At 40.5% G+C, this 17,083-nt stretch overlaps 1 protein-coding gene across 3 annotated transcripts in view; it reads right to left on the reverse strand.

Annotated features, from left to right (window-relative positions):
• skap1 (src kinase associated phosphoprotein 1) overlaps positions 1–17,083 on the reverse strand; it is a 147,451-nt gene that overhangs the window by 120,875 nt on the left and 9,493 nt on the right. For all 3 annotated transcript variants that reach the window (XM_034057379.3, XM_034057378.3, XM_034057377.3), the window contains exon 3: positions 12,193–12,218. In XM_034057379.3, coding sequence (XP_033913270.2) covers positions 12,193–12,218 — 26 coding nt within the window. The remainder of the gene's footprint in view (positions 1–12,192; positions 12,219–17,083) is intronic.

Here is a 17,083-nt window from a genome sequence, read left to right on the forward strand (position 1 = left end):
TGGCTCCTAAACTGCTGGTAAAAAGTTTATTTACAGAACATTGCTACTCTATACACATGTCAGACTTAACACGCAACTTCTGTACACACTGGGCACTATTTATTTAACAAAATGTCTTATGTTAAGACAACAAACTCCGGTTTTAATTGCTGTGATCTGAGGTTTCCTGTTGTCTAAGACTTGATTTTTCTTCTTCTTTTTTCCACGATTGTTAGATCAGTTCACCTCCAATGCAAGTGTAATTTCAATACCAGAATGTTTTAATTTTGCAATTTTATCTTATCACTGTTGTTGTAAAGGATAGACTTGGGTGCACTGTATGCATAAAAGGGTTTCGTCAAACACACACACACACACACACATACAGTGATCCTCTCTGGTCCAAAAATCTGCTTCATGCCATACGCATTTATATCAGGAGATGGAGGCACCAGTATAAACATGACTTTGATAGGAACAGCTAGAAAAAGTGAGTGAAACAATACTTTCTGCACCCTATAGGGGGCACTCCTCACTGACTAGGAATGAGAAGCAGAGACGGAATGTTAAAACAGTGTGTGTGTGTGTGTGTGTGTGTGTGTGTGTGTGTGTGTGTGTGTGTAGTGGAGAAGAGGCAAGGGGAGCTTTTCACTGTGTGAAGAACCATTGAACGGGTGGGTATGCCATAAATCCAGACCAAGAACAATATATATCTTGCATGGTCAGGTACTGTTTTTGCAGGTGACCCCCAGGTATACACCTTGCAGTCCAGACCTCCGCACCTGTGATAACTGCCCCCAGGGAGTCATCGAGCCCTCAGACAGACAGGAACCCAGAAAGTCATACAGATGCATCGTCTGACCTTGACCCTAACGAGAACAGCAATATTCTGGGACTTGCGTAACACCCTGGGGGTCCATCCAATTAATCGAAGCAGCAGATTCAAATACTGCCACTGTGTGAATGTTAGATCAGGGCTGACCCTGTCGTTTCACATACAGAGGCAGGGATGGAAATAAGACTCCCATTGCACAGCAGTTTGATCCATTCCCAGTTTTACTGCAAGTTTCTTAGCCTGAGCTTGTTACATATACACTGTGGTTAGTCAGGCTCATTTTAAAACCTTCAATGTGGGAAACTGCTATGCAATAGGAGTCTTTTTTTCCCATCTCCGCATGCAGAGACATTTCAGAATTTAGCAATAATCGTGCAGTACCTGAAAGGGTCACAAATTGCCAATGCAATCCAAAACTTCTGCAGTACAAAAATGTGGTTAAGATCACGACAGTTATCCTGTTCACGATGTAGACGGACTAGTAGGATTTAGGCAAAATTGTTCCCCATTTTTCGACTTGCCATCGTTTACATGAACTGAAGAGATGTTCTTTAACATTTTGCACATGCAAACATTTTTAAGGCGCGCTTGTTTACCCTTCGATTCTAATTAGTAGATTTTTACACTTACATTGCAAATATTGTTTGGTTTGATTATTATTTTTTTTTTTTGTATTTCCTAAGGGAAAAGTCAAATCTGAAAAAAAAAAAAGATTGCTGCTGTTTTATTGCACTTAAGCCCATGGCAAACATGCGTTTCATTGAAGTTACACAAATAAATAAAAAAACAGGTGAACTGGATCGGCCCCACAAAAACAAAAAAGACATGATCCAGCCTCTGCTGAATACCGGGACCGTAGGGGATTGCAATATATATATATATACACACACACAAAAACACAGTTAATTTATATGTATAAACCACGTCTTTCAAGTCATAAAACTTGCTTGCTTAGACGCGCTGGCTGGACTTTTCTTCCTTTTAAAATATTTCTTTATTTTTTCAAAACAAATAAATGACTGCCCGCGAAGCCGCACCATGAAGGCTTCTTAAAATAAATCTAAGTAACTAAATAATCTTGGAGGAGAGGAACCACACAGCTGCTGCTTCTTAAATTGAGGCAGGGACTTCTTTCACATGTTGGACACACATGCTGCATTGTCACTGTGCTGGCTTCTACCTAAGACTGCATTTCCCTTCAGTCCCATTAAAAAAAAAAACCTTGAATGGAATCCAGTACTCCAGTTTTCCCATGCTTTTCCCATAGTTTACTCTTGCCATTCTTTACAATCCTTACCAATGCTTGATGCTTTGCTATGCTTTTGCTGTGGGGCTCTTTTGTAAGGGTTATGGCTCAATAGTTTAACCGCCCTGCATGAGGTATTGCATGGTATTGCACTGCATAGTACAGCATTTGCATAATACTGCATATTTTATCATTCGGGTAGTACAGTACAGCACTCTGCGGGGGTTGTGTGTGCGTGTGTCTGTGTGCGTCTCTCTCTGTAGGTGTCTGTGTGTGTGTCTCTGTGTGTAGGTGTCTGTGTGCTGTGTCTGTGTCTCTGTGTTGTGTCTGCGTGTGCGTCTCTGTGTGTATGCTGTGTTTGTCTGCGTCGTGTTTGCGTGCGTCTCTACATGTGTATGTGTCTGTGTTGTGTCTCTGTGTGCATCTCTCTGTGTGTATGTTGTGTCTGTCTGCGTCTCTACGTGTCTGTGTTGTGTCTGTGTGTGCGTCTCTCTGTTTGCATGTGTCTGTGTGTGTGTGTGTGTGTTGTGTCCATGTCTAAATCGCACATTCCATAGCTTCGATGACGGATTATTATTATTTGTTTATTTAGCAGACACCTTTATCCAAGGCGACTTACAGAGACTAGGGTGTGTGAACTATGCATCAGCTGCAGAGTCATTTACAACTACATCTCACCCGAAAGACAGAGCACAAGGAGGTTAAGTGACTTGCTCAGGGTCACACAATGAGTCAGTGGCTGAGGTGGGATTTGAACCGGGGACCTCCTGGTTACAAGCCCTTTTCTTTAACTACTGGACCACACAGCCTTGAAAATAATGCACGCCTCCACCTCACGAATTACTGCTTATAAAATAACCCTAACATACCATCTACAGTATTCCCCTCTGCGCTGTATATTATTGCTTGATTAGCTACAAAAAAATGAATAAATAAATAATAACAATTTACAAAAAGTTTCCCTCCTCTATCCTGATTCGAATTATTACCCAGTTAATTACAAGTTCTTCTGCTGTCAGTATGGCTGCTCATTAAAACCCCTGTCCTTGCCAGTGAAAGGGCGAAATGGAACAGCTAGAAAATGGCAGAACCGAATGCATGTGCGAAACCTGCTGCTGATAGCGTCTCCAGTGGAGCCTGATGTATTTTGGGAGTCGAGGAATAGCTGTACTCTACTGTATCAGCGAGGATTTCACAGCAGAAAAGCTCTAATGAGGGCCAGGTTAATGTCCTGTTTGAATGCATTGTGACTTGTGACTTATTAAAAGCGAATTGCATTTGCATTGTAAGGAGGAACATCCTTGACTTTTAATTGCATTTCTTATTAGCAAGCCTTGCCAGTTGTCTCCTCAACACTGAGATGACAGTCCTTTTGTTGTCGTGTTTTGTTTTTTTTTCCACAGCAATTGCAGATACATAGAAGGATCGGGCTGATGTATTAAATGTTTTTTTTTTAACATGCATGAAGTGTTGCCAACAACAGATGTGGAGGCTTTTTAGAAATATCAAACTTCAATTAAAAGGGACTTCGGCGAATGGCTTGGGCCAAACGCTTTCCGAGCTGAAACAAGCAAATGCATGCTGGAAGCGTTTCATAAAATGACTTAATTCTGGCTCCCTGTCAAAGGAAGTGGGGTGGGGGGTGGTGGGGGGGATGTAATCAATACTGACAGCGTTTAGATCATTAAAGCAGACTCCAGTGTGTCTTTCTGTTAAGCCGGTCAGGTGTGATGCTGGACAATTCTTTAACTCAGATCTCCTTTGATCCTTGGCTGCTGAGAATGGACTTCAAGTCAATTAGTTAAAAGACGGCTTTAAAAAAAAAAGTGTCAAACTGCTTAACGGCTCCCTGTTGGTCTAGTCTACTTACTAAACTGACAGCATCCAGCCGTGCACACATGTTATACCGACATGTGAAAGAAAGAAAGAAAGAAAGATCCTAATTGAGGAAGTATCCCTTGCCACTTGAAAACTAGGCTACGTTAGGTTAGATAAAAAAGTTGCTTTGGCACTTTGAAAAGTTTCCAGTGCTAATTTCCTAACACATTCTTTTGGGGGAAGTTATTTATTTTAAATAGGACACAGAAGCAGCAGTGATATTCTGAATGCAACGTCAAGGGACCTCATGAATATTCAAACACCTGAGAACCTGGTGTCCTTCTTATCTGCCAGGGGTTCTCATGAATATTCATGAGTAGGTCTCTTGAGTGATTTGCCAGTGGGGGGAGACCAGCCAACCAGAATATTCCTCCCAGCTGCAGCTGTCACGCTGACTCTGGGTGCAGTTACCAGGACCTTCCAGTAGGGTGGGGTGCAGTGCACAAGACTAAAAGTAAAAACCAGCAAAAAGATGGTTAACTGTTTCACTGCCAGACAGCAGCCCGCAGTCGTTTCTCTAGCCCAGGGGTCTCAAACTCGATCCTGGGGACCCCCTGTGTCTGCTGGTTTTCATTCCAACTGAGCTCAATCACTTAACTACACTCTTAATTGAACTGATCATTTGCTTAATTAGACCTTTTTACTTGTTTTCAGCTCTTAAACAGTTGCAGATTTCAAGTTACTTATAAAATGGTATAGATAAAATAAACTCTGCATCAAAAAAAAAACTTTGACATATAGACAGATAGAGATAGATAGATAGATAGATAGATAGATCTATCTATCTATCTATCTAGCAGTGTGGAGTAGTGGTTAGGGCTCTGGACTCCTGACCGGAGGGTCGTGGGTTCAATCCCCAGTGGGGGACACTGCTGTTGTACCCTTGAGCAAGGTACTTTACCTAGATTGCTTCAGTAAAAACCCAACTGTATAAATGGGTAATTGTATGTAAAAATAATGTGATATCTTGTAACAATTGTAAGTCGCCCTGGATAAGGGCGTCTGCTAAGAAATAAATAATAATAATAATAATAATAATAGATCAATGTGGACTGTGATGCTACCTCTGTTCTGCTCACTCCACATGTGCTTTGTTTAAAAAATGCACAATGGTTAAAGGTCTGGCTTTATCTCCCTTTTCATCTTCTAAGTATGTTTTCACTAATGTACACACAGATGGGAGACAACAATCAGGCCAGATTCTGTACATATTTCGGTAGACTGGGGATTTTCACGGACATGTCAACAAACGCCCACCCCCACCTACAACAGGAACACTGTAGAAATAACTTTGAAAGATGTTTTAGCTATCGCAAATACAGCACTGTCTATACCCTTATAAAAGTTTCCCCACAGTAAAAGCACACCAAAGTGTAATAAAGCACGGTAAAGCATATGCAAGCATTGTAAATTACAGTGCATATTTAAAAACCAGGTTAAACTAAGGTAAAGGCAGAGTATAACCATTGAAAAAAGCATGGTAAAACTTTTATAAGGGTACCCTATCTGTGTATCAAGCATGGAAAAAGCATGCTACCATGCAAATAATTTACCATGGTATTTTTAATTTATAAAACGTGCAGGCAGATGCAATGTTTCTGTTGCTTCTAGAATGACGCTTTGCTGATCCAGCCTGTGTTAGATCTACGGGAGACAACTGGAACTGAAAAACAGCTCCTGAACTCATATCAAAGCACTGTAACCCTGTCATGCATGGTAAAATCATATGAAGACGGACAAAATAAACTCTCTTCTAGTCTTTATATATATATACACACACACACACACATAGGGACATATACATATATATATGGGGACAGATGAAAGATGCAAATTCAGGATAGCCTCACATGAGCCTGATGCAATTTTGTCCCCCCCATATAAAGCAATGAAATAATTGGAAAATGTAAATGAAGAATTTGTTTATTGTGTGTCCAAAACTTTTTTTATGTATATTTTTGTTGTTGTTGTTCTTATTTTCAATATTTCATGCATGAAAGGGTTAACAAAGTCCTTAAAAAAAAGGAGTATTAACATTTAGAACTACTTGGTATAATTGAAAACATTCTAAAACGGTACGGGGACACAAAAAAAAAAAAAAAAAAAAAAACCCTGAATAATATGACTTTTGAAGCTAGTTAGTAGTTACTGTACTTTTTCATGTTAAAAAACGTGAAATTCTTACTAACTCTCAAAGGTGATTTCCCATTTAAATGGTATGTTTCTTTCACTGGATTAGTAACTGAAAGCCATGCAAACATAGAGGGTGGGGACACTGTATACATTTCCTTTGCAAATGTTCACAGAGATTTATAACAGCGATACTGATAACCTCAAAACGTTTCCCGGAATTGCACTCATCCTGCATTTCAATCATATTAACAAGTAATAACACAGCAGGCAGCTTAGCAAGGGGATCTGACACAATGCAAATCTGGCAACCCTACCCGTCTCTCTGGAACCCAAACACACGCCGAAGAGCTTAGCATTCAACGACAGGGGTGAATTTAACGGATACCAAAAATACGATACGATATGGAAAATTATAAAAACTTTTTTTTTTTTTTTTAATTACAAAATAGAAGAAAAAAAAACTTTACAATGGTATTGGAATATTTTTTTGATAGCAATCAAACTAGATCAGGAATAAGCGTTGTGTTGTTTCTACTTTTGCAGCTTGCCAAGTTTGTTTATAAGATACTGGAGTTTCCAGTAAGAGGCAGGTTATTACTGTGCTTCCTAGTTACGTGTTTTTGTCAGTTTTTTTCCACCTTTGCACCTAATAAATCTTGCACGGCTGTCTAATAATCGTTTTAATCTCAGTAGCAACAAAATCAGGAGGGCCCCTCCACACACAACACACAACTTATATATATATATATATATATATATATATATATATATATATATATATATATATATATATATAAACCACTCTGCACTCAATCAATTTGAAAGCGTTTCAGCAGCTTAGTCAAAGGGGAATTTTCTAATTGTTTTTTTTTTTTGACCACACTCCAATATTTGCAACTTGTTATAAACACGCTAGCTTTCAAAGCCTTTCCAGAAGTCTGTCTGTCACTCAGAAATCCTCTTTCTGTGTGTGTGTGTGTGTGTGTGTGTGTGTGTGTGTGTGTGTGTGTGTGTGTGTTGACAACTGCTAGTCTCCCAAGTGGCCGGTTTTGTGTTTATTCATTTATTATTATTTATTTATTATTTATTCCTTTTGATGTATTTTGGTTCTAAAGATGCATTCTCTTAGGGGGTGAGGGAGGGAGCAGTTCAGTCTGCCTCTAAACTGCCCTGGACTAGACTGGAGGGAGCACTCTTTCTCTTAGGGGTTGCAGAGGGAGGTAGGGAGGGAGCAGTTCAGTCTCCATGCCTCAAGTCTGCCCTGGACTGGAGAGAGCACCCTTTCTCTTCGGGGGTGATGGAGAGAGAGGGTCAGTCTCCATGCTCACCCAATTCTTGCCCACCCTATTCTGACCCTGCCTGCAAAGGTGTTTAGTGCAATTGGGTTATATTTACTTTGTGAAGCCAATGACAATGAGGACTAAACACATGACACGAGATTCAAACCTAGGCTTCCTGAGTGACCAGACCGTGCCTCCCAACCCCTCCTGCTTCCCAATGGCGTGATGCCGAATCAGATTTACGAACGTCCAAATAAATCCTTGCATAGGAAAAAATAATCCTAATCAGAAGGTGCAAGTCGGAGCCAATATGTAAAAAGAGCTCTTAGGATGGAAAATGAGGCAATTAAAGAAATGTCAACTGGCTGACTCTGAAGAATAACTCTCCTGCTAAACTGGGACAGATTTCCCTAGGATTTTATTACTTTACATACTCGGAGTTTATGTTCGTCGTGGAAGTGCCTGACTGCCTGTAACATAATAGGGTACGTCTACAGCTGTATTCCAGCCTTAGATGAGTTCTTATTTATTGGCGTTTTCTGTGATTTATCTAGTCCTTAAAATAAATGACTTTTTAAAAGGGAAGGGCTCTTGTGTTAGGCTTGTGGCCTGGATTATATGCACTCTCTCTTTTATACTCTATGCATATATAACATTACAGGGATGGAAATAAGGGTCCCGTTGCGTAGCAGTTTGATCCATTCCTGGTTTTACTCTGAGTTTAATGAGACACACCTGAGCTTGTTACTGATACACTGCGACTAATCAACTCGTGGTAAAACCTGGAATGGATAAAACCGCTATGCAATAGGAGTCTTATTTCCATCCCTGCATTATATCTATGCATTAAAATGTATGCCATTCATAAAGCTAAACCGTTTTTCTTTCCTTTTTTTTTTTAACAACAGCAGATATTTAATGGTTTCATGTGTGAAATATTGAAAATAGCTGAAAAATAAAAAGTGGTTTTGGACACACAATAAATATATTTTGAATTGCCTTTTTTATATGGCTTTATTGGGGATAAAATGGCGTCCGGCTCACATGAGGTCATCCTGCATTTGCGTCTTCCATATGTCCCCATATATTCCCATATGAGGTTGCAATGCATGAAGGGCACCTGTTAAAAACCTTTGTTCTTTGTTCTTAAGGATTTCACAAATATATGAGAAAGATCTCACCAGCGCTGTACTGTGTGTGAACCCTGCAGCACTAGGGGAGTGGGGGAGGGGAGAGCTAGCTCAGCTTCTTGCCATTCCACTGGCTGGCCATTAGGAGGCACTGTAGCACATTTTATTTAATTCATTTTGTATTTTTTAATTGGCCATGTTTTGCAATAAGTGACAGTTCATATAAATTAGGGTTAAACAAACACTGTTGCTCTGAATGAGTATGGTAAAATAATACGTACTGGGAAACCAAATGTATCTTTTCATCTATTGTAATGTCTTTCTTTCTTTATGTATTTGAATGAATCTACCATTAAGGCAATTATGTCTGAGGATTTTTTATATATTATTTATTAGGCCAAAAATATTAAAAAGAAGAAAAACTAAAAACATGAGGTGAGGGGCTAAAGAAAATAATAACGCTGGCTTGTCATCTGATAAAAAGAGAGAGGTAAAGACAGACAGAAGGAGGGAGGGAGGGAGGGAGAGGGGTAAAGAGAGGGGAGAGAGAGGTAAGGAGAGAGACACACAGAGAGGTAAAGAGAGAGAGAAGGAGAGGGAGAGCGAGGTAAAGAGGGAGATAGAAGGAGAGAGGGAGGGAGAGAGAGAGAGAGAGAGAGAGAAAGAGAGAGAGAGCAGTACTGTACTGAAATGGATCTCATTTGAAGGCGCTTTTGTTTCATTTTAATTGCATTTCTTGATTCCCCCCGGCCCCGCGGCGTGTTTGATGAAGTTGTTTTAATGATCCCAGATGCCGGGGTGTGGGGATGAGGAGCTCGTGGACAATGGGATGAAAGCGATCTGCGCTGACAAGGGGACCAGAGACTCCCATTCAAATATGACAACACCAATCCTCTTGGGGGAATCTCCACCGCACAGCATTCCTGACATTTCCGAGCAGCGCACAGCAGCAGCAGCAGCAGCGGCGGCACAGGCATATCATTTCTGTTGCACAGTCTGTGTTTGAGGCAGGCCTCCCTTTTGGCTCGTGTCTGGTATGCTTGTTGAGCACAAACTTGCGAGCGCAAACAAACTGCTGTTGCACTCGACTCGGGTTGTCTACTGTGAAACACAAGCATGAAGGAACGTTGCTGAGTAAAGGGGGTGCAGAGGGGAGACGCCCCAGTAAATGTGGGAAGTTTTCTATTCAGTTCTTCTAGGTTAGCTCTTCCTGATATCCTGATAAAGCCGCCATCACTGATAAACACCAGACGATCAATACTAATAATAATAATAATAATAAACTTAAAAGCAATCATCTCAGAGCGCTTCACAATTAATACTCTGCTGTTTTTACTTTTCAGGTATTCCCGTGAGAGTTCTGCAAGTTCTTTTCATTAGGTTCCCCAGAACTGCAGAACAATTGTCTGAATGTTCTAAGAACAGAATTTTGTGCGGGGTTAAAATGGAATGAGGTCACTTTAAGGAATGTTGGCGGGGTTGTACCATTTCACAGCCAGTGAAGGGGTACAGGAAGGTGACAAAATTGTACCAATGCTACTGGACCCTATACCTATGTATATGGATTGCTCCTTTTTTTTGTACCATATAAGCTAACACCAGTTGAGTGTGTGCATGCACTGTATGTGGTTGATTTTTCTCTTTAAAATCGCTGCTGCAGTTACAACCTTTAGCCACCATGAGCAGTGTGTACTATGCAAAAAAAAGTCAGAAAGGAACTCGAAATACAATTTTTTTTTAAATCCACATATTTTGAAGCATAAGCATTGTCTGCACAGAGTATAACAATTGTACCAGTATAAGCACAATAGGCGGGCAAGCACTTAGCGGTTTTATAATTAAAGAGTAATAGTTTCAGGGGCCAATTTTAGCCACATAGTTCTTCTCTGAAACATCTGTTCTGCAATAGTTTGTAAACAGAGACCCTGTGATTGTCAGCTCATGAAAAGGAAGGGGGTGATTGTGGGTAACCGAGTCATAATTCATCCGAACCACCATCTCTTATCTATATTTAAAAAAATACTCTCTCTCTCCCTCTCCCGCTCTCTCCCTCTCTCTCTCTCCCTCTCCCGCTCTCTCTCTCTCCCTCTCTCTCATGTCAAATCACCCACGGTTCAGATCTAAGATGTCTGCAAGCTCCTAGCTGTATCTCAATTTGCAGGTATCACAGGAACCAGCACGGTTCTGCCAGGGACACAGCTGGGGAAACAGACCCTTGCACTGCGGGAGAAAGGCTACTGGACAGAGATACCTCCCTGCAGATTTTTTTTTTTTGGTGCGTGCGTGTGTTTGTGGTTAAAAAAAGCCCCATCTTTCTTCTTTATCAGGAGATCAGGTTGCATTTTCTTAAGGAAACATACGGCACAGATCTAGACTTGTACTTTGACCTGAATTCATGCTAAGCTGTCAGTGTGGAATTTTGTATGCTTTTCTTATGGACCACAGTGATCGTGCAGACAGACACAGACAAACCAGAAACCATTGATGTTCAATGCAGAGAGCGAGAGAGCGAGAGAGAGAGAGAGAGAGAGAGAGAGAGAGAGAGAGAGAGAGAGAGAGAGAGAGAGAGAGGAAGGAAGGGAGGGAGGGGGAAGTTTGAAGCCACAGCACAGTATGGGAAAAATCTGTTTTGTCTTTTAAGACTGTAATTGAAGATTGTAATTGAAACATAAAACAAAATACATTTAAATAAATTAAGTTCTTGTTTTTCAGCAAAGGAGCTGGTCGGATATGGCAAGTGCTCACTCCAGTCTATTAACTATTTGTTGAATGTTGAATGTTGAATGCTAAAGTAACTCGAGAGTGTTCGAGATTTAGTTTTTTCAACAGCATAGACCAGGGGTGGCCAAACCTGGTCCTGGAGAACCACAATCCTGCAGGTTTTGTGGGTATCTTTAAATCATCAATAGCTAAAGACCTTGAAGGACCAATTAGGAAAATAATCGGTTCAATTAAGTAACTGAGAACTCAGGTGGAAAAAAAATGAGAAGACCCTGCAGCTCTCTCGGACCAGAGTTGGCCACCCTTGGCACAGATTTCGCTTCATGAACCAAAAACAAAACATGAAATGGAAATTTTACAGATGCTCAAGTAAGCCAGCTCTGTGTGGCACATGCCCGTGTTGGGTCATTGTTGCAGAAGAGATGGATTTTGTTTGACTTTTCTGTTTTGCATCAAGGATTTGTTTCAAGCTTGCAGAGGCAGCTCTGCTTGCACACCAGAGCCTGCTAATGAGATGGTACAGCGGGCCAGCACGAAGGGGTTTCTGGGGAAACCGATCCCTGACCCACACTTGAATCTGACACAGCCGCAGGAAGCCTGGAGTGTGTGTGTGTGTGTGTGTGCGTCTGTCTGTGTCTGTGTGTATCAGTGTGTGTGTGTGAGCTCTGGAGATCCATTTCCAGACCAGGTATTTATTAGTTCATCGAACCTGCTCAGGGTCAGCTAACTCTTTTCATTTCGGATCAGACTGGAACAAAAGCCCAGACTGCAATGGATCTCAATGGCTGGAGTGTTTCACCACTGTTCTATGTGTATTAAATAACAACAAAATAATAGGAAAATAAAATGTTTGTTTATAACCCATGAACCATTTACTAGAGCCCCTTATCACATTTCATTAGGGTATTCATTAATTATTTCAAATTTTACTGCAGATCTTTGACAAGGAGTCCTTAAAATATTTTAAACATGAAAAATTAAGTTTCTTACCTTTGTATTGAAATTCATTAGGATACCTATAACAAGAAAAAGACAAATTCATAAATTAAAAAAAGAAAAATATATATATTTACAGTACTTTAAATTGTATGTTTAAGGTTTCAAAATACCCTAATTGGCACTAAAATACTTTGCCCTAGGAAGGTAGTCCCAAGATTAGTGCCAATAGGAATTACGAAACCAGAAAACAGACAATAATCTGGAACAAAAAAGTGGATTATTTTGAGTGAATTTAATCACATCCAGGGATTCCACAGTATTTTTGCATTTACCACAGTTTACCATGTTTATTAATATGCTTTACCAGACCTCTCTGTGCTTTACAATGCTTCCCTATGCTTTACCATACCTCTCTGTGCTTTACAATGCTTCCCTATGCTTTACCAGACCTCTCTGTGCTTTACAATGCTTCCCTATGCTTTACCAGACCTCTCTGTGCTTTACAATGCTTCCCTATGCTTTACCATACCTCTCTGTGCTTTACAATGCTTCCCTATGCTTTACCATACCTCTCTGTGCTTTACAATGCTTCCCTATGCTTTACCAGACCTCTATGTGCTTTACAGTGCTTGCCTATGCTTTACCAGACCTCTCTGTGCTTTACAGTGCTTCCCTATGCTTTACCAGACCTCTATGTGCTTTACAATGCTTGCCTATGCTTTACCAGACCTCTCTGTGCTTTACAGTGCTTCCCTGTGCTTTACCATACCTCTCTGTGCTTTACAGTGCTTCCCTGTGCTTTACCATACCTCTCTGTGCTTTACAGTGCTTCCCTGTGCTTTACCATACCTCTCTGTGCTTTACAGTGCTTGCCTATGCTTTACCAGACCTCTCTGTGCTTTACAGTGCTTCCCTATGCTTTACCATACCTCTCTATTCTTTACAATGCTTGCCTATGCTTTACCATGCTTTCACTATGCTTTAATACACTGCACTTTTACTGTGGGACACTTTTATAAAGCTGAAGAACAATGCTCTCTGCTAGATTACACACCTTCAGTTTCAGTGCTCCATCTTGTGATATACAGTGTGTTTATTTTAGGGTTAGTTTTACGACTGGAGCAGTTGCTTAAGGCTGACTGGCTGAGCACCTCCGGTTACTGCAGCAGACACTGCAGGAATGGTATTTAGTGGCAGAGCTTCCCCTTGTGTCGTATAAATTAGGTTTTATTGCTATAATTATAATTGCATACAGGGGACGCCACGGTTTAATAGTGTCAGGTTTAAAGGGAATAAATTACTTTTTGAAAAAGAAAGCACGTCGCGGTGTGTGTTTTTTATTCTCTTCTCTTTTCAGGTCTTAAATCTCCGTGGTCCAACACAAAAAACATTTTCTTGGCATCAAATCACCAAATGATGATGATGATGATGACGATTACTGATTGACTATTATTGATTATTTTCTATTCCAAGAAAACAAAAACAGTGCTTCAATAAACCAACTGCAAAATATTATTATTATTATTATTATTATTATTATTAATAATGATATTTCAATCCCAGGTGGGGGACACTGCTGCTGTACCCTTGAGCAAGGTACTTTACCTAGATTGCTCCAGTAAAAACCCAACTGTATAAATGGGTAATTATATGTAAAAATAACTTGTGAAAAATAATGTAATTGTATGTAAAAATAATGTGATATCTTGTAACAATTGTAAGGTGCCCTGGATAAGGGCGTCTGCTAAGAAATAAATAATAATAATAATAATAATAATAATAATAATAATAATAATAATAATAATAATAATAATCAGATTTTGTAACACCTTGTAAAAACAAACTAAATACAGATTTTGGAAAGATGGAAAATACAAAACAAAGTTGACAGTTGATGGGTTAATTTTCAAACGCTGCATCGGGTGGGGTGGTGGTGGGGAGAGAGAGCGAGAGCGAGAGCGAGAGAGAGAGAGAGTGTCTTTTCAGTAGTGCCCTATTGTTTGATCACATGCAAAACATGCGGTATCAGCAGCAATGCAAACCAAATGCAAACCAGTGATGAAACAGTAGTCTCACGCCATCATTATTTTGTTTTGAGTTTTACATCCTTTTGCAGAATGAAAAACCTTTGCCACAGAAGAGAATGTTCTGTTACAAACCGATCCATTCTGAAATCTCCACGTACCTTCTGTAATGCAAAATCGAGAGCCTGTTGAAAACGTAACATTTTTCACGCTGTCCTGGATGCAACAACAACAACACAGAGATAAAGTCCATAGAAAACGAAACGCCCAATAATAGACGAAGGCGATGCACCCGCTGTTGCAATATTTGCAAGTTAGACTTGTCGGTACCTAAATTCAAATTAATTCAATGTGTCGCATGTCTTTGGTTGCTCATGTAAAGCATGGTTTTGACGCTAGGTCTGTATTGCCCTGGTAAATCCAGACACTTGCAACAGTGAACCGATTATTGATCACCGTGGCTTTAATTGAGCAAGACTTCATTATTCAGTTAATCTCCCTGGGTCCCAAGTAAGGCTCTCTTTAGTCTCGGCTAGACTAAAGTCCTTCCATTCGGATTTGTTTTGTGATGAGAAATGGCTAGTTACAGTTGACTTTTTTTGTTTGTTTGTTTTGCTTCTCGCTTAATGAATACTAAAGTGTTCTCAATGCATTCAGTATTACAGGTTAAGAAAGTGGCCTCATTCTCTCTCTCTCTCTCACACGCACACACACACTTTCCCACCAGACTGAAAACTGCAGAGTAATTAAGGCTACAGGCCGAAAAACGAAATGGCCTTCTGCCTGTCAGGCAGACAACACCTGGCAAGAACTCAAGCGTTTTGAATTTGGGTTTGAGACAAAATTTTAAAAAAACAGCAGCTCGTCAATGACAGTCTGTTATGAAATGCTCCAATGAAGCTTTTCAGATTCTGGAGTATTTTCAGTCGTTTCGCCATGCAAGAAAGTTATGCAGCAGACGCTGAGTTTTTCAATCCATGACTAGCATGAGTCTCTCTGCCACGGACACCAAAATTATTTATAAACTGCTTGGTCCGTTTTCCATAAATGGTTTGGCAACTCAGAAGAAAAAGATAGCAGTGAGTGGAATAAGACTCTCACTGCATAACAGTTTGATCTATCTCTGTGGTTTTACTATGAGTGTGTTACCTGTACACTGTATCTAATCAAGCACATATTAAAACCTGGAATGGGGGAACTGCTATGTAATAGGAGGTTTATTTTCATCCCTGCGTGTCAGTGGCCAGAGAAAGAGTGAATGTACACCAGATTTCCCACCATTTTTTCCCCCAATGTAACTAAAATGAATAAGCTGTATTAAAACTAGCAACTATAAGTTCGGAATATTAGAGCCTTCTGTAGGTGCATGTACATTTACTCCATGTAAGATTTTTTTTTGTGCTGATGTACTAGGTACAGCCACTCGGGGCACAGCGTTGCAGGTGGGGACAGGTTAGCCGTTACACTCTGGTGTACCAGCTGTCCTGCTCTGCTGAGGCCACAGGGGTTTGAATTTAAACATCTGGGTCCCTAGGATGTGATCGGCAGAAACAGGAAATTAAATTCACAAAGTGAACCCAAATGACAATACGAATGCATTGGCTGAGAGGTGTGTGGTTTGCATACTAGTCTAGGTGCTTCCATATACTTTGATTTAGCTATACTTTTTTTATTTGATCAGGCCAGTTTGGTCCCTTAAACAAAAAATTAAGATACTTGTCTTCGGATAATATTATTATGCTTACATGAAGGGAGAACCTCTTTATTCATTTTTAACAGTCTCGGTTTTCGCACATTACCGCTACACAACAACGCTACCGATTATGATGCAAAATTTAGCACAAGCGAAAGCTACGAATATAAAAACAATGTTAACATCAACAACATCTTTATTTAGTTGGTGTACAGTTTTGCCCGGTGCTAACGCAACAGTAAAGTCAATAGCTCCCTGCTGCACCGAATACAATCGCTTGCTTTGGCTTCCTGTGTTTTAGCCACAGAACCCACTGCCACCTTCGAGCAAAGAGCAAAGCTTGAGAATCAACCTTACTGCCGGAAAGCAGTGCGGTTCAGCATGCAAGGATTCTGCACACACACAAACTGAAGGCATGCCCTCATTCTGAGAACAACATAATAAGAGGCCGGGGTATGCAATACAGGAAGAATTGCAACGTTTAACAATGCATCTGCATGGTCAATCATACAGAAGTGTGACAAATCGTGGAGCAGTGCTTTAGCGGCACAATAAAACACAAAAAACATCATGCAAATTTACCACAAACTTTTGTAACCCAGGACTGATTAACCTTTTCATCTTCATTTTTTATTATTATTTTTAGAGATGGAAAAAAAGACTCCCATTACATAGCGGTTTGAGCCATTCCTGGTTTCCCCACGAGTTTATTAAGACACACCTGAGCTTGTTAGCTACTGATTGAAGCCTATAAAATCATAAACGGTCCAGATAAAGTTAACCCAAGACACGGCTTCAAATTTAGCACAGAGAGAAGAACAAGAGGGCTTGAATGAAAGTCGAGTTAAAGTGAGTTTAGAATAGGAAGCAATGTTTTACACAGAGTTAGAAATGCATGGAATAGCCTACCAGGTAAAGTAGGGCTAGCGAGAGCTTCAAGTGCTGTCACTACCAGGTTCGGACGGCCTCAGTTAGGACAGACAGTAAGGTCCCTACCCACCAGGTTCCTCCACCCACACGCAGCCTGCTTCCTGGAGTGGAGGAAGGGAGGCAACGTGGCTAATCTCATCAGTGTAGGTGGGGACAGCATGCCCTGCCAGTGCTGGTCCCACAGGGGCTTCCTCTCAGCTAGCCTGCTTCACTCAGCACCATTAAAAGTTTATCAAAGCCGTTTACCCCGATGTGTATTCAGCAAATAAAGCACAAAGGCCAAAGGCTAATTTTC

Source organism: Acipenser ruthenus, chromosome 28 (assembly GCF_902713425.1).
Source record: "Acipenser ruthenus chromosome 28, fAciRut3.2 maternal haplotype, whole genome shotgun sequence".
Classification (NCBI taxonomy): domain Eukaryota; kingdom Metazoa; phylum Chordata; class Actinopteri; order Acipenseriformes; family Acipenseridae; genus Acipenser; species Acipenser ruthenus.